This window comes from Propithecus coquereli, unplaced genomic scaffold, assembly GCF_000956105.1.
Source record: "Propithecus coquereli isolate 6110/MARCELLA unplaced genomic scaffold, Pcoq_1.0 Scaffold3, whole genome shotgun sequence".
Lineage (NCBI taxonomy): Eukaryota > Metazoa > Chordata > Mammalia > Primates > Indriidae > Propithecus > Propithecus coquereli.
The window spans coordinates 20030376-20054063 of record NW_012148618.1 but is presented as its reverse complement, the minus strand read 5'-3'; the positions used below and the strand labels follow the sequence as shown (position 1 = coordinate 20054063).

Sequence of the window (23688 nt, the reverse complement as noted above, 5' to 3'; positions counted from 1 at the left end):
TGGGCAACTTGGGACTTTCTGCTTTAAAGCATCTAATAAAAGGCTAAGGCTCCACAAAACACTGGATTTGCATTTAATACCTAGTTCAGCTCTTGTCTAGTTGAACTACCCTTAAGCCAGGTACCGTGGCTCACGCCTGTAATTCTAGCACTCTGGGAACCCGAGGTGGGAGGATTTTGACCCCTGCTTGAGACCAGGAGTCTGAGACCATCCTGAACAAGAGCAAGACCCCATCTCTACAAAAGAAAAAAAAAAAAAGAAAGAATAAGAAAAATTAGCTAGGCATAGTGGCAGGCACCTATAGTTCCAGCTACTCAGGAGGCTGATGCAGGAGAATTGCTTGATCCCAGGAGTTTGAGGTTGCTGTGAGCTACGATGACACCACTGCACTCTGGCCCGGATGACAGAGGAAGATTTTGTCTCAAAAAAAAAAAACCTCACAGATGCTCATAGAGGAAGAAGGAGCTATGAACTATGGTTTTCCTAATTTAATAACTGATAACTGCAGAAAAATAACAGAAATATCTTTTTCTCAAACTTAAGTAAGGTAAAATATTTATCTCATATTAACCAAGGCAGCAACAAGAAAAGGGGCACAAAACTTCTATTTAGTGAGGCAAGTTTTTTTTTTAATCTAAACTTTGCTTGGGCTCTTTTGCATACATTTTAAAGATCAGGCTATATATAACCCAATGTGAATTAACATGGGAGATTAAGATGAAGGAAGTGATTTACACCATAGAAAACATGTCTGATATTGACATTAAGTTTTCACCATCAAAAAATGGATTATGATAGTCCCATTATTTTAAATAATTCTGTAGCAGCTAGGAATTCTGTAAGACATATTATTTGTTAAAACCTATAGAATGAAAAAGTGACCATAAGCAAAATAAATTCAGGGGAACTTTATTTATCAACAAAAGCAAATGAAAATAAAATCTTATTTCCCCACAGGAAGTGAAATCAATAATAAGCATCTTGGCATTACAAAGATTGAGGAAAGACTTAAAATATTAGTAGTTACTACATTTAGGGTTGTTTTGTTGACATAGAGTTCTTGGTCAACAGTTTTTTTCCATTTGCACTTTGACTATGTTATCCCACTGCCTTCTGGCCGCCTCCTTTGTTATGATAGAAATTCAGCTGTTCCAGTACCAAGCTGTTTTAATCACTACAGCCTGGTAGTACAGCTTAAAGATTGACCTCTGGAACAGGACTGAGAATCCAGAGATGAAACCATCTGCATATGGTAATCTAATCTTTGACAAAGCTGACAAAAACATACACTGGGGAAAAGAATCTCTTTTCAATAAATGGTGCTGGGAAAACTGGATAGCTACATGCAGAAGACTGAAACTAGACCCCTACCTCTCACCTCTCACAAAAATCAATTCAAGGTGGATAACAGACTTAAACCTAAGGCATGAAACCTTAAGAATTCTAAATGAAGATGTTGGGAAGATCCTTTCAGACATCGGCCTAGGTAAGAAATTCTTGAAGAAGACCCCCAAAGCAATCGCCGCAGCAATAAAAATAAATAAGTGGGATCTAATCAAATTAAAAAGCTTCTGCACTGCCAAGGAAACTATCATTAGAGTGAATAGACAGCCCACAGAATGGGAAAAAATATTTGCTCTCTACACATCTGACAAAGGGCTGATAACCAGAATCTATCTAGAACTCAAAAAAATCAACAAGAAAAAATCAAACAACCCCATCAACAAATGGGCAAGCGAAATGAACAGAAACTTTTCAAAAGAAGAAAGAATAATGGCCAGCAAACATATAAAAAAATGCTCAACATCTCTAATCATTAGAGAAATGCAAATCAAAACCAAAATGAGGTATCACCTAACCCCAGTGAGATTGGCCTCTATCAAAAAAACACAAAACAACAAATGTTGGCGAGGGTGTGGAGAGACAGGAATACTTTTACACTGCTGGTGGGACTGCAAATTAGTGCAACCTCTGTGGAAAAGAATTTGGAGATACCTCAGAGAGCTAAAAATAGAAATACCATTCGATCCAGCAATAGCACTATTAGGCATCTACCCAAAAGAGCACAAAACATTCTACGATAAGGACATCTGCACCCGAATGTTTATGGCAGCACAATTCACTATTGCAAGAATGTGGAAACAACCCAAGTGCCCGTCAATCCATGAGTGGATTATCAAAATTTGGTGTATGTTCACAATGGAATATTACTCAATCATAAGAAATGACAGTGATCTAGCACCTCTTACACTTTCCTGGATTAAACTTAAGCCCATTATCCAAAGTGAGGCACCACAAGAGCAGAACGGGATCCATTTGTACTCACCATCAAATTGGTATTAACTAATCAACACATAAATGCACATATCAGAACAACATCTATTGGATGCTGGGGAAGGGGGAGAGTGGCAGGAGGAGGGGGGAAGAGGGAGGAGGGGAGGGGTATTTGTATACACAAGGAGGGCAATGCGCACTACCTGAAGGATAGACATATTTGAAACACGGACTTGGGGGGGGACCAAGGGCAACACACGTAACCTAAACATCTGTACCACGGGGAGGGCGGCTGGAGGAGGGGAGAGGAGGGAGGAGGGGATGGGTATTTGTATACACAAGGAGTGCAATGCGCACTACCCGAAGGATGGACATATTTGAAACACAGACTTCTGGGGGGTGGGGAACCAAGGGCAACACACGTAACCTAAACATCTGTACACCCATAATTTGCTGAAATAAAAAAAAAAAAAAAGAAAGAAATTCAGCTGTTAATCTTATCAAGGTTCCCTTATATGGGATGAGTTGTTTTTCTCTTGCTGCTTTTGAGGTTTTTCTCTTTGTCTTTGTCTTTAAATATTTTGTCTATGATGTGTGTACATATGAATTTATTTTACTTAGAGTTTGTTGAATTTCTTGGATGTGTTTTTCATAAAATTTGGAAAATTTCAGCCATTATTTCTTTATATTTTTTTCTGGGCCTTTTCCTGGCTCTGTTCATTTTCTTCATTCTTTTTTCTTTCGGTTCTTCAGACTAATCTCTATTGAGGTTATTTGAATATTCAAGCTTGAGGATAAATCAAAAGTCTAGAAGAGCCTTATTGCACATACTCATAGACTCATACCTTGGTAAATTCCTTTAAGAAGATGCTCTGTAAAATTTTCTTTTATTTATTTTAATATATCAAATAGTAATTTTTATTTATACTTATTATACAGTTATATTTTATTCATAGTTCTTTAAAAACCCAAAAGTAATAATTGACTTGATTCTTTTCTTCCTCTTACAGTCCCATTATACTAGCTATGGTCCAGAGTTTAATCGTGTTCTCTTCGATTTTGGAGGTCAGAGTCCACTGATTTTATATTATCTCAAAATGCATGTGGTAGGTGGTGTTCCCAAAGTCCCTAAACACACCAAGATTAAACTCACTGAAATATTCCAAGAACCATATCCTTTTTTAAGCTTTGTTTTAATATGATTTGCTTTAAAAATACTCAAAACATTTTACTAGATGTCTTAATTAAGAAAAAAATGGATTGTGTTTTTTTAAATCAATGCCTTTATTTAGCATTTACTCATGCTCAAAAGTTTTGTATCATGTTTGGCTGAAGTATTTTCTCTTTTAGATGTAAGGCTGTGATTTTGCATTTAAGAAAAATAAAAACAAATGTAAAACCATGGAACTTTAAAAACTGGTATACTTAGCTCTGTGATAAAAGGCTATCTTTGCGACTTTAGTGTTCAGTGTTAAGTTTTAACCATTTGTCAGAACTGTGGGACGTGGGCTTCTAGGCTTCTCCAAATAGAGTTCCAGACATGTTTTAGCTGTGGAATTCTTTGTTCAAATGAAAAATTATCAGAAAGCTCAATGTGTAAAATAAAAAATAAATGAAATTGGAGCTATTTGGTTGAAGCAGGGTTGGGAGCCCTGAGTTCTTTCTATTTATAGCCCTGTCCCACCTCTGTATAACCCTTTCTGTCCCAGGCCTCACTCAGAACTCAGATGAGCCCAAAAGGGATCTATTAATAGAACAGTGATCTCAAATTGGAGTGTATATAATGCTGGGTGTAGAAGAAAACATTAAGACTTTTTTTTATATCTATTTCTATCCTAAAAGTAAAACAGAAGTCAAACTTTACTAATATTAAGTAAAGAGGAACCCCTACTCAGCTGATACTTCAGTCTGAACCCTACTATGTAGGGTGAGAACGATGGCATCTTTGCACTTGTGTCATTTTCGAAACTTCACAACATATTACTGTTTTCTTTTGGTAGTTAAGCAGATTTATAAATTATAGCATCTAGTCTTAACTAAATTAACACTCACTAATGGATCAATAGCTTGAAGAGACTCCTGAAAAGAAACTGTGGATTGATGATAATATTTATTAATATAATACAAGAATAAATTTTAAACAACAAAAAAATGGCAGAATGATATTTCTCCTACTCCCTGAAGGAGATCCTTTCTAGCCACGCTAAAAACGAAATCAATGGTAACTCAATCAGTTCTGCCAAAATGTAGGCCAAAAAGATGAAAATAAAATGTTTCAAAAAGACTATTTGAAATATGATATACATTATTATCATAAACAATAGATCAAACTCTAAGTTTATGTTTTATACTTCAATATTAGCTAATGGTAATATGATGTTGGTTTAATTAGCAAGACATTTAAAAACCTACTCTGCAGAATATCAGTACAACTCTGTAATTTGAGGACAAATAGGTTTGATGTACTATTAATAAATGAAATAAGTTGAATTTTGTTTTTGAAATATTTTTAATTTATCTCACTTTTCTATTTATAGATTGCATATATTTTATAATATACATAATATAGTAATATAGATTGATGTATATATATTTTAATATAAATATAAATTTATATTGAATTTAAAATTATACCTATATGGGAGTTTACTCAAATACTTTTACTCATGGGATGCATGATCAAAAAAGTATAGAGATCACAGTTCTAGCAGATTCTCAGTATCCTTCCCAGGACACTTCTCCCATAGTTCAGTCAAGACAACCTCCAGAGCTTCATTGACCACAAGCACATGAAATTAACTTGGACAGCCCTGGACTACAAAGAGAGAGACAAATTATGGAGCTAAATCAGACTACAGGGCAAGTTCTCAGACTTGTAACTTAAGTAGTGATATAAGAACTCTCATCACCCTTGAATTATGTCCAAAACAAAATTTTTTAAATGTTTAAAAGTCAATTCAAAAGCTATCTAAAACCTTTCATAGTAGATTACTTTTATTTTTAACTATTTTTTAATGTGATTATAAAAATGTGAGTATGTGATTTTGTTTGCATTTCTGATGGGCATGGGTTTGTCCAAAAGCTATGCAAGAATTTATACCACCAGTTTACTGAGAATGTAGGAGAGTGTGAGTACGTGTGGGGGCAGGGAAGGGAGGATATGTAGACATAAAACATGAAGAGAAGATTAGGAGAAGATTTCATCCCATTGAAATTTGAAACAAGTGAACCTTTGGAAAGTAATGGGTCTTTCCATGATGCTTTCAGAGCTTATAAAATGTAATACCCACTGATAAGCAAAAATGTTTCCAGACTTAATGAACAAAATGACATTGATGGTGATGTTTCACTTTCATCAGCACTGGAAAGTTTTTCAAAGCATGTGTTGAATTCCCCCTGTGTATATTTTTTATTTCAAAATATTAAGGGGATGCAAGTGTTTTTGTTACATGGATACTGTTATAATGCTTAAGTCAGGGCTTTTAGTGTACCCATTACCTGAATAGTATTCATTATACCTGTTAGGTAGGTTTTTACCCCTCCCCAACTCCCCCCTTTCTGTTTAGATGAGGCTTCCCTCCCTCCCCCTACACTGGTAAAGTTGTGTCTATAGCATATTTAGGGTAAGAACTTTTGGCTTTGCTTTGGGTGCTTTGATGGTGATCTAGGATCTGGATGGATACCTTGGTTATAGATATCCTTAGTTGGTGGTTTTCTCAGTGCTAGCTGTTTGTAGGCTGTACCAGTGGTGAGCTATGTGTGTGGACGGATTCCTTGTCTCTGTGATGAGGGAGGATGGAGGTCTTTGCAATCCTTTCTCTTTCCCAAGTCCTGTATTCTTCTTAACCATGTGAATTGTATTGGCACTCCCCATTTAATCTCTGAGACAGTAGGTGTACTTGTGGGTAAGAATCAACCACATTCTGTATGCTTGAGTCAGTAAATGCTATGAAGGGCATGCAAATTGGCCTCCCTGTCAGTAAGTGGCACTTGCTGGAAGGAACAAGTTGCAGTGTTGTTTTGGGGACCTGTGACTAGCTCTAGCCCCTGAGGAGGAGCACTCGAATGCCCTAGGTGGTGGGTGGGGTCCTGGAACTTCCAGGTGAGTCCTTATTCTCCAAGACAGCAGAGATAGGTGGGGGAGTGAGGCTGGGCAGGGCTGGGTTGGGTGAGCCTGCCCTCAGTCTTCACAAAAGTTGGTAAGGTAGCTATTTCAGCAAGGGTCAAAATTCTGCTCCCAGGATTCTGGGGAACGTGGCCAGGGAGGAACTGAAGGGGCCTCACCCAGCCAGAAAATCTGCTTGTTGGGGCGGGACCATCTGAGAGTCACAGTCTGGCTGGCAGGGGTGATTTGGCTCTTTTCTTTACTTCACTGCTCCATGGTCTCCCTCCAGCATCTGCCAGCAGGCAGGAGCTCAAACTAGCTAAGCTCCCTAGCAGTGGTGCTGTGGGCTGGGAGCTTCCTATCTAAGATCCTGCCTTGGGCTGAGAGCACCATCTTCCTGTTGGGGGAAGGGTGCTCTGCAAATGGGCTGTGGCTGGGGCACACACTGTGCTCTCTTTTCAGTTCTGCCCATGCAGGCTCCCTCGCCTCTCATGATTAGTTCACAAATCTCCCCTCTGTGCCCCCAAGCAACATGATCAAGTCCTGCGTGTATGGATTCTGGCCTGCAGGCCTGTCCCTGGGTCCCCAGAGATCAATCTCTGACCATACCAGAGAGAAACGTGCTGGTCCTGAGTTGCCTATGGGGTGCTCAAAAGTAGGTTTGATATCCCTCGGCTTCAGGGTATGCCCTGCTCTAATAGAGCAGCTGTGCAAGCAGCACCAGGGAGGGCCGGTGAGCAGGGAGCTCACAGTCCAAGCACCCCTTAGTCCTCTGAGGTCTTTAAGAGGAAAGGTTTGAGCCCCACTCTTTGTGGAAGCCCCAACAGAGGGGAAGCAGTGGCTCCTGAGAGCCCCAACTCAAGCAACTCTCTTGACAGCCATGGGCAGGGTAGGGGAAGGAGAGGAAAAGAGTCTGAATGGAGGAAAGTTAGCACTCTGGTCATCTCTGTCACTCTCTCCAGAAGGCAGCTGGCCTGGAATATCCAGGCTCTGGGGTCACACAGATCCCTCGGGCCCCACCGGCCCCCTGTGCTCCCATAGTCTGGGCTGGAGTTGGGAAATGTTTGTGCGGGAATGAGCAAGATGAAAACTGAAGAGCTGAAGCCCCGTGAGGAGGACAAAGGCACCCAGTGGGTGGAGAAGCAATATCGTGCCTGCCACCTCAGCTCGGGTCTGTGGTGACAGGGAAGCTCCCTAAGGGGACTGGCAGCCTGGTGCTTTGTCTCCAAGAAGCTCCCAGTTCACTGGTGGCAGCGACTTTTGGGCGTGTGAAACTAGAAAGTCTCTCCAGCAGCTTGGGAGCCTGCTGACTGCCAGAAATGTGAGGGAGGGAGGACCAAACCACTCCACCTACCCTTTTCGCTGGACTCCAAGCCTTGGGGGGTTGACCTCTGCTCCTTCTTGTTCTGCTCCTCAACTTCTTCCCATGGAATCTCTTATAGGTTTTGGCACGTTTCCCTTGGAATTACACCCTATCTATGTTTGTTTGTTTTTTCTTTTTCATCTAAAACAGTGGTCCCCAACCTTTTTGGCACCAGGGACTGGTTTCATGGAAGACAATTTTTCCATGGAAGTGGGGGGAGAGGCGGAGCTCAGGTGGTGATGTGAGTGATGGGGAGTGGCTGTGAATACAGATGAAACTTTGCTCACTGGCCCACCACTCACCTCCTGCTGTTTGTCACCCCTGCGCCCACCACACACCCCCACCCCTGCCCCATTACTAAGTTTCATGGAAGACAATTTTTCCACAGATGAGGGGTTAGGGGGCAGCAGAGCTCTGTGACCTGGTCCCTAACAGGCCACAGACTGGTATCGGTCCATGGACTGGGGGTTGGGGACCACAGATCTAAAACTTTTCCTTCCTTCTGAGACGATCTGGCAGCTGGTGTCTTTGGTCAGCCATCTTGTCTCATCCGTGAAGACTGCGCTCACTGAATTTATCTCTATATCATTCAAATTTTACCTTGAAGCTACACAGCATACAGAATATTTTTACTATTTTTCTCTGTACTCATTGGAGTTGTATGGTTTTCCTGAAGTGGAGCAACAAGAAGTGCATCTACACAGAGTGAGGGAGTGGGAGAAAGTAGAGATGGCACAGAAGGAGATAAATCATACAAAAAAGACAAAACAATTCATCATATTTGAGGTAGGCATATTCTGAGATAGCCCCCAGTGATCCCCTCTTCTGGTATTAATGCCCTTGTGTAATTCCTTCCACTTGAGTATGGGTTGAACCCATGACTTGCTTCTAACAGATAAAGTATGCCAAACATAATGGGCTGTCACTTTTGAGATTTGATTACAAAAAGATTGACATGAGTCCTGCTTCCCTTTCCTTGCTCACTGTCTGAGAACTCTCTGGGACAAGCCACCGGCCATGTTGTGAGCAAGAAAAGTCCACATGGTAAGGAAGTAAGGATGGCCTTCAGCCAACAGCCAGTGAGAAACTGAGACCCTTAGTCCAACACGCTGTGAGGAAATGAATCTTACAAACCACCACGTGAGTGAGCTTGAAAGCAGATCCTCCCTCAATTGAGCCTTGAGGTGACTGCATCTCCTGCCCACCCCTTGACTGCGGCCTACGAGAAACCCTGAACCAGAAGCATCCAGCTAAGCCATGCCCAGATTCCTGGCCTATGAAGCCTGTGCAATAATAAATGTTTGCTGTATTAAGCTGCTAAGTTTTGGAGAAGTTTGCTGTACATCAGTAGATAACCAATAAAATGTTTGAGCGGAAGTCTGATTTAGATGACTCTTTTCAATACTTCTATAGCCCCAACTGCTTATCACACTGTAGTGTAACTATATGTTTACTTGTTTTTCTCACCCAATAGGGAATAAAGGATTATTTGCATCTGTATCCTTGACACCTGAAAAAAGTATCTAGCACACAATAAGTATTAAATAAATGTATGATGAGGGGGGAGAGCATGGTTTTGTATAAAGATAAGACCAAATTTCGCTTTATTTTTCAACAAAACTAGGTATTGTAGTTAAAAGGAAGAAAACTAGATGACAGGGATAGAGATAGAAATTTTAGAGTCATTTGTACAAAGTTAATCTTTGAAGTCATCATTAACAAAATGGTGTTTTTAAAAATTTATTGAACAGTTACTGTGTACCAGGTCCTACTCTAAGTTTGCATTTACTAATTCCTTTTTTTATCCTCATGTAAACTTCTGAGATAGATACTACTATTGTCCCTATTTTACACATAAGGAAATTGAGGCATAGGAAAGTTAGGTAAGTTGCCTGAGGACACTAGAGGGAAGAATAGCACTTGGAATCTATCATTGGCAGACTATCAGCTCCCACACACTCAAACATTCTGGTACTTAATTGTTTACCATTTACTATAGAGGAATGTGTAGCTCCAGAAGAAGATAAAAACATATTCTAGGCTTTTAAGGATAATCACAATTATGACTTGGTGGAAGGGTGGTAAGAGGCAGGGAAGTCAACAGAGTACAAACAATGAAGGGATGCTATGATAATGCTTCTTATATTTGAGGATAAATGGTTACTTGAAATTTCTACAGCTAGTCCTGTGTTAAATCACATGTAAACACTGAGTAGACTGGAGGTGCATATGGAAAGGGTGAGAAGGAGTCAATGTAATTGTACATCACAGGAATGCTTATGTCTTTTAACATGATTTTTAATGTACATTTGTAAGGAAAATAATAAACATCTTTGCTAGTTAATGTACATTAAATCATTATTAGTGAAATATTTGAATATAATTTTATAAATGATCTTTCAATTTATTTTTAAAAACTAGATCACTTAGTATTAAAGTTATGAGTAAAATAGGAGAAAAAACTTTGACTTCTGGGACTCAGAGCTGGATGTATAGTGCATCTTTAAACGATGCAGAACCTTGTGCAAAATATATTTAGAGCTCCTAACTCCCTTCACACATTGTGTGTGTTTTTGTAAACCACCTCGAGCCCTTTATGTGTTGAGAGTAAGCTAACAAAAGAATACCCCAAAATGTAATAATTTTTTAACATGTGGAACACAAATTATTTAAAAAATTGAAAACGCAGGGACAAAGTGTTGGTGTAATCTGTATGGGTCCTGTTGAAAAGTCTGTAGGATGTATCTGTATTTCTAATGTGAATTTTAAACATTCACATTTTGTTGTACTTTAGAAAAATCTGAACTCAATGCATTCTCATAATGAGTGCATTATGTTACTATAAACATATACTCCCACCATCACACACACATATACAAACCTTTTTAACATGTAAATACTGTCCAGAAATGGATTATTTAAGCTCTACAATTGAAAATAATGTGGGATATGTCAACAATTATCGCAGCATAAAAATAAAAGCTATACAAAGAAATCATCTGTTGTGAATTATCTGTGATGTGGGAGAAGCAAATAGTCAACAGTGAAAAAAAGAAAAGAAAAGGAAGGAACTCTGAGACTTCAGAAGTATCATCAGCTCTGTATGACACTCCATCTTTATACATTAAGGGTCCAGAAGAATCTCTTTAGAGCCATGTGCAACTTCTTTTCACTTTTATTTATATAAAGATTTCCAATAATGTTCATCACACATACATACACAGGTGTTTTCCCGCTAGTATATGAACAACAACTTATAAGTTGTTAATAAAGTTTCTAACAGTTGTATTATTCATTTCAAGTCAGTGACTAGTTAATTAACATATACTAAGGACCTCGTAATACAATCACATTTTAAAAGGGTAAATTAGCTGAAAGACAAATATCTGAACAAATGTCTAGTCCAGAACCCTCCCATCTAGTTATTTTTCCAATATATATAAAACTAAATACTTTTTTCCCTTACTCCTTCTAAAAAATACTAAGGGGAAGTGAATAGGAAAGCCTGTACAGCTAGCAAGTTTTTCCATTATTTATGAGATTTTACAAAAAAATTTAACCCTCACTTTCCTTCAACTTCAAAAATCAGGGTGTGAAGGTCATAATATCATCTGTTAATGAGACTTTTCAGATAATAGAAACCAGATGTTAGCCTGCTGGAATGTGAGGTCTTTTGAAAATACATTAGTGTTCAAAACACATAGCCCTGAAAACCCCGTGGCAACACAGCAATAAAAGACTCCCTCTGCCAAAATGTGATGGTGAACTGATATTTCCTCCAATCGTCTGAAAAGAGGAAAAACAGGGACACAGTGATCCCAGACTGGAGAAAAGAAGAGAATGAAGAGGGAAGATGAGGAAGCAGAGAAGAAACCTAAAACCCCTGCTTGCACTTCATCAGTACAGGAAAAAAATTACTCTAATTTGAACCCAAATTTAAGCCTCTTCACCCAGATCAAGCAGATGGACTGGACTAGATAAATTTCAAGTCTCTTTGAACCGTGAGAATTTATGATTCTGTTGGAGGAATCTGACTTTCCACACCATAAGTGGCTGAATTGCTAACTGGTTCAATTTTTCCCTGAAATGATGTCGGTATCATTTTGTCAACTCACTGTAGAACCAGGTTCTTCTGAGGCAACACTAAGAAAAAGAATGCTTAGACACTGTTTTCCCATTGTCAGCTGTCGATTCCCCTAAAATACCACCAGAATAGCCTGTTGATCAAACAAAGCTAAATTCAATAGACTTCTTGTGGTAAGGGTGAACACCAACTTAACAGAGCTTTAGGAGTGTCTAAAGATGGAGAAATTCTGAAAGGATATTTATAGGGTTTTAGGGCCTGAGTTAGGTGGGTTTGAGGCAGGCCTTGCAAGGGAGGGAAATGTTTGGGATTAAATAGAGTTTATGATATTATAATTTTGGATTGTGGGCCAAGTGAAGCAAGGGTTTTAAAGTGAGCTTCGATGAGCAAGGTATTTTAGTTTGTTCACAGACTTATCTTCTAGGGAAAAGCATTTTCTGGAGTGAATGGCTAGGTTATTTTTGCTTATTCTTAGCATGGTTAAACATAAGGACAAAAAAGTATGCATGGTCCCCCAATTTTTTAAACAGGAATGGGAAAATAAATATAGCAGATGCTCTGAATGTCTAGATGAAGAAGAATAAAAGACTTATTCTTCAGCTGTTGGGGGATACTGGTAGCAGAAAGCCCTCAGCTACCAATACCCTACAAGGATCTCCTCAGCTGATGATAGTGGTCATCATCCAAGGTCATGTCCTATGGCAGATTATATTTTTTAAAAGTGGCCATAATGATATTGCCCTTCCCACATGATCTTGTTACGATGTGACCTCACCACTTCTCCCATCAAGACATAGCACCAGTGTTCACTGCCCTTGAATTCGGACAGCCCTTTGAAACTTCCTCAACCAACAGAGTGTGACTTTGTGACTTCTGAGGCTAAGGCATGAAAGGCTTTACAGCTTCTGTTTGTTTCACTTTGCCCTTGGGATGCTTTCTCTTGGAAATAGCTACTATATTACTAGGAAGTTCAGACCACATAGAGAGATCATGTTCCAGCAAGCACCCACTCCCAAGGTTGAGCCACAGCCAACCAGCCACCAAACACACAACTGAGGAGGCCTTTGAGATGATACCAGTCCCAGCCACCATCTGACCTAAACTACATGACATACCCTCAGCTAAGAACTACCTAGCTGAACCGAGTCAATACCCAGAACTATAGAGATAATAACACTAAATGGTAGTTGCTTTATGCCACTAAGATTGAGGTTGTATGTTATACAGCAATAGATAACTGCACCATGCTCCCTTTCTAAGGCAGCCCACATCCCTTGACGTGATATATAAAGGTCTGACCCCTTTGCCCCAACTCAGAACAATTCTGAAGGGCCATCCTAGCTTCAAAACTCTCTTTTGGGTTAGCTGAGGCTTCCATTGGGACTGTTATCACAGTTCAACTCTTCCCTCTGCCCACTGTTACTTCCTTCTCTTGCAACCACAGGTGTTGATTCCAGGTGCACTCTCTAATAAACCTCCTACATGTTGATCTCTATCTCTAAGTCTGCTTCCCAGAAAACCCTACTTGGGATAGTGCATTTGTTCTCAGTATATTTAACACAAGGGCAAGGACTATGTTGGTTTCCATTCTCACCATTACAGAGAAAACAATCCATTTAGTGCTTACTACTTTTATTCTAGATCTCCAATAGTCAATTAAATGGAAGCACAAAAATATGTATGTGAATTACATTATTGTAAAAAATAATTCAACATTGTTCTATGGTAAGATCTCATTGGCTACCATGAAATGGAATTATCTGCTCCAGAGTTTGGGCACAATTGGCCAGATGGCTTTCCATATCTTCTAGAGTTCACTCTTGCTAAAGACTTTAAAATGATCTAGAAGAAGGAATGGTTAAGTACCGAATTAAACTAACAATCCCATAGCTCGTAGTCATGTTTGTGTTGTTTGGAAGACATTTAAAACTCAAAATCTTGTATTTGTGCAGAACCATAGTGTATAATCACACACTATGCCTATGCAGTTCTTATTTCTTTACTACGTGAATTCAAATAGTTGCAAAGAAGGCTAACAAAAAATGATCTACACAATAGATAGTTTCTAAGTAAGAGGAAGGAGATATTGAGAAAAATTCAGTGATCATAGAGGTGGAAACATAGATTATGAGTCGGCAGGTTATGCACTGCCGAATATGGTCCCTGAAAGATTTATGCAGCACATAAGTGCTCAGTAATACATGCTTTTAAGGGGAAATGTGATACACACGGATAAATCTGTTTCATGCAGTGGATTAGTTCGCATCTATCAGCAATCACTCCTTTGCACCTATTCACTCCCATGTATCTGTACTTTAGCCCTTGCCTGGGCTTTCCCCTTCTGCCACAATCCTCATTTTGTGTTCTATACCTGTTGTCTTTACTCTAATTATTTTCCAGATACTTCAAATCCTGCTTACTAAGTGTCTGATTCTTTCCCATTAACTGCATATGCCTTCATTACCCGGGTACAGATTCAAAGTTGTTTCTTGTGGCTCATTAACAAACATTTACAGAAAACCTACTATGTGCTAGGTAATATACTGTGTGCTAAGGATAGGACTAAAATCCCTGACTTCAGGTAACTCGTTATCTAATGTTTTACCTTGTCCACAAGTTTATGAGCTCCACCCAAGATACATCCTTTTTCGTGCCTTCCTGCCATGCTTACCTAATCAATTTCTGTTCCCCTCTCCTCAATGTCTAAATGCTGCAGTTTAGTGGCCTTTAAGAAAGATAACACCTGCAAAGATCTCATGAACACACTTCCTTGCCCAGAAATGCCTAGGAATCTACAGAAACATGGGTATAAATTTTTGCTTGCTCTGGATGCATCAGGGGCCACATTTGAGACATAAATGAAGTGCTTAAAGTATTGTGCTGGGGTATTATGAATAGAAGTTTAGTCTAGAAGAAAATGGAAAGGGGGTTCACCAGGTTGCCTTTCTCCACAGAGCTAGCACCCAATGGGAGTCTGCTTTTTTGCTACAATTCCATGTGATCATATTTGTCTATATAAGCTAGTATCAAGATGATCTGGGGAAATTGCACCAGAAGGGTGAGACAGAGAGAAGAGGAGTAGAATTGGGAAACTTATAAACAAAGAAACTTAGTCAGAAGCATGGAAATGCACTGAGGCAAAAAAGCACCTGTCAGTGTCAATTTTGATAACCACTAGGGGCTACAATAAGGGACCAGTTCACTGGGTCTTTGGCTCCCATAACCGAGAAAACACTGTTACGAAAAGAAAAGATATATTTACCTTGGAGCAAATAAGAGAAAAGTTGCCTGAGTTTTAGAGGTTATAAAAGGGAATGGTACAGGAAGACCCACCAAGATCAAAAACTGGACTACAGAAAAGGCAAGTCACAACACCCTCATGGAGATTCTGAAAACATATTATTTTAAGAGATGATCCATTTGTTCTTACTTTTAAGCTCAGTTTTGTGAAACTAGCCCATTATTTTTTCATCACTATTCTTATAACCTTGATAGTGTCTCCAAGTAAGAACTTAACAGTTTTGAATAGATAGAGAATTTAGGAAACCAAGATTAGTATGTGATCCAGTCAATGATACTTTTACAACGTTACATAAAATGGCAATATAGACTATTTAAAGCAAGATTTAAAGAAATGTAAATATGTATACACTGTTAGGTATTTATCATGTTTGACATCATTCCAGAGTGGCACTGTCCAATATGGTAGCCACCAGCCATATGTGGCTATTTAAATTTAAATTTAAATTAATAAAATTAAGTATGAGTAGAAATTCAGTTCATTAGTCACATTGGCCATATTTTAAGTGTTCATTAGCCATATGTGACTATTGGACAGTGCAGATATAAAACACTTCCATTATCACAGAAAATTCTATGGACAGCACTGTCTTGAGTAAAAAGAAAAATTTAACCTATTTTACAAAGCTTGAGATGTCCACCTTGGAATGTCAGACAGCCAAGATGCACAGGACTTCTTTTTGCCCTGCTACTTACACCCTTCTAATTTTAGAAGTTTAAGGGTTTAAGAGATTATATATTACTGTTTTCATTTACTCATTATTCATCCATCCAACAAAGTTACCAACAAAGTTAATTTCCCATCTAAGTTCTAAATTCTCCCCTCTTGTTTTGCTTTTTTGGCTGGATTTTTCCTTTTCATTCTATTTTAGTTTGATTTTGGTTTTTGTTTGTTTTTGCTCAGAGAAAAACTACTTTCAGAATCATGCTGATTTTTTTTTGCCCATGTAGCATAGCATGGCTTCAACTCATAGAATAAAGCTTGCTGCTCTCTGTATAAGCTCTGAGGTCAGATTTTAAGTAACCTAGTTCTGTATAAAAGTCTGTGATTTTTTTTTGCAATTAGAAGATTTCTGATCCATGGATCTCTTTACTTAATTCTCCTTGATGCTAACATATCAATTACCTAAAATAATCTTATAACTCTCCTACTTGGCTCCCAGGGATTCCATAAAGGACCAGATTTTAAATTTTTAAAAACATATTTGAAACTTATTTAATAGAGTACTTTATAAGCATAAAAATATCAGGAAGCCATGGTAAAATAAAGGATACATCAAGTATTTAAACTTCACTCTTACAAAAGAGGAAGGACATTTTATTTTTAGATGACTTTTACTTGAAGCTATGCTAAACCTGATGAGTAGGTTGCTAACTTTCTTCCTTTCACAAACTCTGCCAATTAAGAGTAGAGGATGAGTTTAAATGTTAAAATTAAAATAATAAGTTTTATAAGAACTTGATGAACAAAGGGGTTTTGTTTTATATGGGTGAGTATGTGTATTGTAAGCATTTTCAGCCACCTTGAGCCAGAGATGATTAAAAAATTGTAACATCCAGCCCTTTTTTTTTTTTTTTTGTAGATTCAGTTTAAGTCGTAGTTAGGGTTCTTTTTTTTCTTTTCTTTTAATAAAATACACAAAACACAGACCACAATTCATCAAGTTGTTATTAACACTAACTAGTGAAATAAATAGAAGAATTTAATTGCTTTAGAGAATCAGGTTCCAGGGGAGTGGGTTGTATCAATTTTTTAGCCACAATTTAGATTTTAGACTATAAACATGGCTCAATGGAAAAATAAGGAGGTGGGGGGAGAGGAGGAATTTTCATCCTGGAGAGTTTAGTAATAGCTTGGGTTTTTAAAAATTTAGTAGAAATGTGTTAAAGCCCAATTTGTATCAAATAAGAGAAGAAAACTTCATTTTCAAATAGTTTAAATGATCTCCAAATGTTGGATGCAAAGGTATTCTTGCTATAAATATTATTGTTTAATAAAACCAGTTGAAATAGCCAAAGCTTTTTGAATACTTAGAATTTAGGACTGAAAGCAATATCTCAATTAAATATAAAAAATTGATTAGATAATAATTTTGTGTTCACCAAGCCCATTGCTCCTCTTAGGAGGTGGGCAGGCAAAGGAGAAAGTAAACAAACCCTACACTGTTACTACACATTTGCCCGTAAAAATCAATGCCAGCCTCTGGCTCCAGTGATTCTATGAGGTGTTCCAACATTTCAGAAAGTAGAAACCATATTCTAGCTTAGAGCTAAAGTCCTGTTTATTCATGGAAAAATCAAATTGGCTCCTTTTGGTAGATGCCTTGCATGGATCTGTTCTCTGGGCTTTTTTTTTTTTTTTTTTTACTAATATTCAAATCTGATATATCTCAGGGAAGTGGGGGCTCCAGAATTTCTATCTTTGTATGAGAATATTAGATATTCAGTCCAGTTACAAGCAGGGCGCTAGGGAACTTGTGTTGAACATGTGTTTGAAAAGCAAACCCAAAGTTTATTTGGAATAGCTTTGTGGAGGGTGGAGGGGTAAATGGAAATAATGGCGATGGCTGGTCACTCCAAACAACCCTAGAAGCTGTCTCTGTTAAAAAACATAAATTATAAAAATGCTGTAATCTCTATAAGTCAACAACTATAAATGCTGGAATTTCTATGAATCAACAACTTGCTTATCAGTTGCCCATAATTTTTCAGATAACTAAAGCTGATCATTTGAAGCACTAAAACTATGTTAACCATTTTAATGGAAATTTTTATTAAAGGTTATCATACTTCCCTGACTTCAGTAATTAATTTTATGATGATGTCTGTGATTCTCAGGATGAAATCTTTGACTTACCTGTACTAGATACCAATAAGAATCCTTGTTCAGTAGGCAAAGAATGTTAAACATTTACAGTTTACCTTACCAAATATCCTATTACATACCAGCACTGATACTACTAGGAGGGTGCTAAGCAACTCAATAGCAAAGACAGGATATAGCGTCATCAGTAATCTATCCTACACACGGGATGCTACAGAGGCATAGAGAAGCACCCTAATCCAATTTGAGACATCCCTGCACTAAAAGAGCACAGATTGCTAAGCTTTTACAGTCTTGATGCCTATATTTTATAGGTCTTCTGTTTCCTACTCCTACAAAATCTGTTGTCATTTCTCATTCCTACCAATTCCTTAAGGGCAAACACCATGTCTTACTTATCTTTGACTCTCAATGCCTAGTAAATGTCCTGGCAAGGGTGTTGAACAAAGTAATGTTTCTGACTATAGGTTGCCAGAACAATCAGTTGAAAGCAGGAAATTCCCATGGATAAATTGGCTATTCAATAACAGTTACTGTTTGAATATAACCTACATCACTATGAAATTTCTGAGAGAAAAATGAGTTGGCCGCAGGTACACACTGGAACACAGGCCTCCTGATCCAAAATGAGGCCCTCATCAGGAAGAGACTTCCTAGGATGGCCTCTACCAGGCAACAAGTAAGATTGCATTCAGTAGAACTATTTTCATATAAGTGAAGGCACTACTCACCCTTTCATCTTGCTCCACAGCATTAAACATGAGCACTAGAGTAGGCCTAGAGTCTGGGTCCTTTGGTGCTGGCCTGGTGTCTAGGGCTGCTGGGGCAAGCACGATGCTGGGGTAGGCCTGGAGCCTTCAGTGGGCCTGAACCCTGAGTTTGCTGAGGTTGGCCTAGGGCCTAGGGCTGCTGGGGCCCATCTGGCTCTGAGGCAGGAGTAGAGACCGAGTCTGCAAGGCCAGCCTGGTGCCTGAGGCCTCAGGGGCTGGCCTGGAGACCTGGTCCATGCGGGCCTGATTGGTGCTAAGTCTTGCAGGAGCATGTCTGGTGCTGGGTTCTGAGACAAAGCCCAATGCTCACTTCACTCTCCTTCGCCCACGTAGTGGGTGTCTCTTTCTCTCTCATGCCGTGCTGCCTGGTTTGAATTGATGTTTCTATGGCAGATGAGTGCTGGGAAGTCCAACAAATGCTTTTTTGTTCTTTCTTTGTGTGTGCATGTGCCAAAATATTAATGGAGGCCGGGCGCGGTGGCTCACGCCTGTAATCCTAGCTCTCTGGGAGGCCGAGACGGGCGGATTGTTTGAGCTCCGGAGTTCGAAACCAGCCTGAGCAAGAGCGAGACCCCGTCTCTACTAAAAATAGAAAGAAATTAATTGGACAACTAAAAATACATTAGCCGGGCATGGTGGCACATGCCTGTAGTCCCAGCTACTTGGGAGGCTGAGGCAGAAGGATTGCTTGAGCCCAGGAGTTTGAGGTTGCTGTGAGCTAGGCTGACGCCACAGCACTCTAGCCCAGGCAACACAGTGAGACTCTGTCTCAAAAAAAAAAAAAAATTAATGGAGCACAAATGTTTTTGTTACATGGATAGCTTTTGTAATGCTTAAGTCAGGGCTTTAAATGTGCCCATCACCTGAATAGTGTTCATTATACCTGTTAGGAGGTTTTTACCCCCCCTCCATTGCCTCCCTCCTTCTTGATTTTCAGTGACTTTTACTTTGCCATGTATGCCCATCTATTAGTTCCAAATTATTAGGGAGTACATGTGTTGTTTATTTTTCCATTCTTGAGATACTTCACTTAGGATAATGGTCTCCAGTTCCATCCAAATTGCTATAAAGTACATTAATTCATTTCTTTTTATGGCTGAGTGGTACTCCATGGTGTGTGTGTGTGTGTGTGTGTGTGTGTGTGTGTGTGTGTATGTGTGAGTGTGTCTATATATATATATACATACCACATTTTGTTAATCCACTCATGGATTGATGGGCACTTGGGTTGATTCCACATCTTTGTGATTGTGAATTGTGCTACAATAAACACTCGATTGCAGGAGTCTTTTGATAAAATGACTTCTTTTCCTTTGGGTAGATACCCACTAGTGGGATTTCTGGATCAAATGGTGGGTCTGCTTTTTGTTCTTTGAGAAGTCTCCATACTGTTTTCCATAGAGGTTGTACTAATTTGCAGTTCCACCAACAGTGTATAAGCATTCCTTTCTCTGTGCATCCACACCAGCATCTATAGTTTTTTGACTTTTTAATAATGGCCATTCTGACAGGGGTAAGGTAGTATCTCATTGTGTTTTAATTTTCATTTCCCTGATTATTAGTGATGTTGAGCATTTATTCATATGTTTTTTGGCCATTTGTCTTTTTTTGAAAAGCTTCTGTTCATGTCTTTTGACCACTTTTTAATGATGTTGTTTGTTTTTTTCTTGATGATTTGTTTTCTTTGTAGATTCTTGATATTAGCCCTTTATCAAAGGGATAGCTTATGAATATTTTCTCCCATTCTGTTGGTTGTCTATTTTTCTGTTGATTACTTCCTTCGCTGTACAGAAACTTTTTAAGTTAATCAAGTCTCATTTATTTATCTTTGTTGGTGCTATAATTGCCTTTGGGGTCTTAGTCATAAATTGTTTACCTACGCCAATATCTAGAAGACTTGTTCCTACATTTTCTTCTAGAATGTTTATGGTTTCATGCCTTACATTTAAGTCTTTTATCCATTTGAATTAATTATTGTAAGTGGTGAGAGATAGGGATCCTGTTTCATTCTTCTGCATGTGGCTCTCTGATTTTCCCAGGACCTTTTAATTGAATATGGCTTCTTTTCCACAGTGTATGTTGTTGTCTGCCTTGTCAAAGATCAGTTGGTTGTAGGTAGATGGCTTTATGTCTGGGTTCTCTGTTCTGTTCCATTGGTCTATGTCTTTGTTTTCATGCCAGTACCGTGCTATTTTGGTTACTTATAGTATAGTTTAAAGTCTGGTAATGTGATGCCTCCAGATTTGTTCTTATTGCTTAAGATTGCTTTGGTTATTCAGGCTCTTTTCTGGTTCCAAATGAAGTATAGAATTATTTTTTCTAGATCTATGAAATATAATGTTGGTATTTTGATGGGGATCGTGTCAAATCTATAAATCACTTTGAGTAGTATGGACATTTTAACAATGTTGGTTCTACCAATCTGTAAGCATGATGTGTTCTTCCATTTCTTTGTGTCATCTATGATTTCTTTCATCAGCATTTCATAGTTCTCCTTGGGGAGATCGTTCACATTTTTGGTTAAGTATATTCCTAAGTATTTTATCTTTTTTTAGCCATTGTGAATGGGATTAAGTCTTTGCTTTGACTCTCAGCTTGACTGTTACTGGTATACAGAAATGATACTGATTTGTGTACATTGATTTTGTAAACTGAGACTTTGCTAAATTTATTTATCAATTCCAGGAGTCTCTTGGTGGAGCCTTTGGGATTTTCTAGGTACAAGATCATATCATCAGCGAAAAGCTATACTTTGTCCTTCTCTTTTCCAATTTGGATACCTTTTATTTCTTTCTCTTGTGTGATTGCCCTCTCTGGGACTTCCACCACTATGTTGAATAGAAGTGGTGACAGTGATTGCCCTTACCTTGTTCCAGTTTTTACAAGGAATGCTTTCAACCTTTCCCTGTTCAGTATGATGTTGGCTTTGGTTCTGTCATATATGGTTTTTATAATTTTCAGATATGTTCCTTCTATGCCAAGTTTGTTGAGGGTTTTGATCATGAAAGCGTGTTGGATTTTGTTGAATGTTTTTTCTGCATCTATTGAGGTGATCTTATGAGCTTTGTTTTTGCTTCTGTTTATATGGTGAATCACATTTATTGATTTATGCATGTTCAACCATCCTTTCATCCCTGGGATGAAGCCCCCTTGGTCATGGTGGATTATTTATTTATTTGATGTGCTATTGAGTTCAGTTTGCTAGAATTTTGTTGAGGATTTTTGCATCTATATTCATAAGGGCTATTGTTCTATGGCTTTTTTTTTTTTTTTTCACTGTGTCGTTTCCTGGCTTTGGTATCAAGGTGATATTAGCTTCATGGAATCAGTTGGGAGGATTCCCTCCTTCTTGATGCTATGGAATAATTTCTGTAGTATGGGTACCAGCACTTCTTTGTAGGTATTGTAGAATTCACGCTGGCAGCGTGATGCTTTATTTTCAAGAAGCTCCCAGTTCAGTGGTGGCAGCAGCTTTTGGGCTAATGTGAGTAGAAAAGCTCTCCAACAGCTGAGGAGCCCACTGACTACCAGAGCTGCGAGGGAAGAAGAAACAAAATCCCTACCTACCCTCACCACTGGGCTCCAGGCTTCTCCGGGATTGATCTCTGCCGATATCTTGTTTCTTCCTGTTCTGCTCTGCAACTTCTTCCTGTGGAATCTCCAGCAGGCTCTGGTACCTTTCTCCCTGAACTACACCTGAGCTGTGTTGTGTTGCCCTTTCTCCTTTCTCCTGTGAATCCATCTGATTGGGGCTTTTTTTGTTTTTCTTGGGAGATTTTTTTATTCCTGCTTCAATCTCACTGCTCATTATTGGTCTACTCAGGAATTCTATTTCTTCCTGACTGAGTCTTGGGAGGTTATGTGTTTCCAGGAATTTGTCCATTTACTCTATGTTTTCTAGTTTATGTGCGTAGATATTTTCATAGTATTCATGGATGATATTTTATATTTCTGTGGCATCAGTTGTAATATCTCCTTTTTCGTTTCTGATTGAGTTTATTTGGGTTCTTTCTCTTCTATTCCTAGTTAATCCAGCAAGAGGTCTATCAATTTTGTTTATCTTTTCAAAGAACCAACTTTTTCTTTTATTGAAAGCATGGCTTTCCTGTGGGGGGAGGGGTGCTCCACCAGTGCGCTGCAGCTCAGACCCACACTGCACGCTCCTGTCAGTTCTGCCCATGTGTGCTCCCTTGACTCCCAAGTGTAGTTCACTAATCTCCCCTCTCTCCCCCCAAGCAACACAACAGGAGTCTTGGGGGTATGGATCCAGCCTATGGGCCTGTCCCCTGGACCCCTAAAGTCAATCCCTGACTGTGCCAGGGAGAAGCGTGCTGGTCCCAAGTTGCTCATGAGTGCTCAAGCAGGCTTAATGCCCCTCCACTTCGGGGTAAGTCTTGCAAAAAGGAGTGCCAGCAGGCAGGGGGTTCATAGTGCGAGCACGCCTAGGTCCACTGCAGGTCCTTAAGAGGAAAGGTGTGGGCCCACTCTCTACGGAAGCCTCAGTATAGTGGGCGCAACAACAGAGGGAAAACAGCTGCTCTGAGAGTCTCACCTCAATTGTCCCTCTTGGCAGCAGTGGGTAGGGGAGGGGTGTGGGAAGAAAAGAGTCTGAATGGAAGAGCCGGCACTCCAGCCCTCCTCATCCCTCTCCTTGGAAGATAGCCTGCAGCTTCCTACCTCTGGGATTACACAAATTCTCCAGGGCACACCACAGTCTGGGCAGGAGTTGGGACCTGTTTGTGTGGGAACAAGTTACATAAAACCTGAAGGGCTGGAGCTCCCTGAGGTAGACAAAGCATACTATGGGTGAAGAGTAGTGTGGCATTTGCCATCTTGGCTCTGGTCTGTGATGATGGGGAGTGACCCCAAAGAGGCTGGCAGCGTGATGCTTTATTTTCAAGAAGCTCCCAGTTCAGTGGTGGCAGCAGCTTTTGGGCTAATGTGAGTAGAAAAGCTCTCCAACAGCTG

At 39.2% G+C, this 23688-nt stretch overlaps 1 protein-coding gene across 1 annotated transcript in view; it reads left to right on the top strand.

Annotated features, from left to right (window-relative positions):
• FAM227B (family with sequence similarity 227, member B) overlaps positions 1-23688 on the top strand; it is a 225297-nt gene that overhangs the window by 191074 nt on the left and 10535 nt on the right. Inside the window, exon 10 of the mRNA XM_012649149.1 lies at positions 3285-3447. Coding sequence (XP_012504603.1) covers positions 3285-3447 — 163 coding nt within the window. The remainder of the gene's footprint in view (positions 1-3284; positions 3448-23688) is intronic.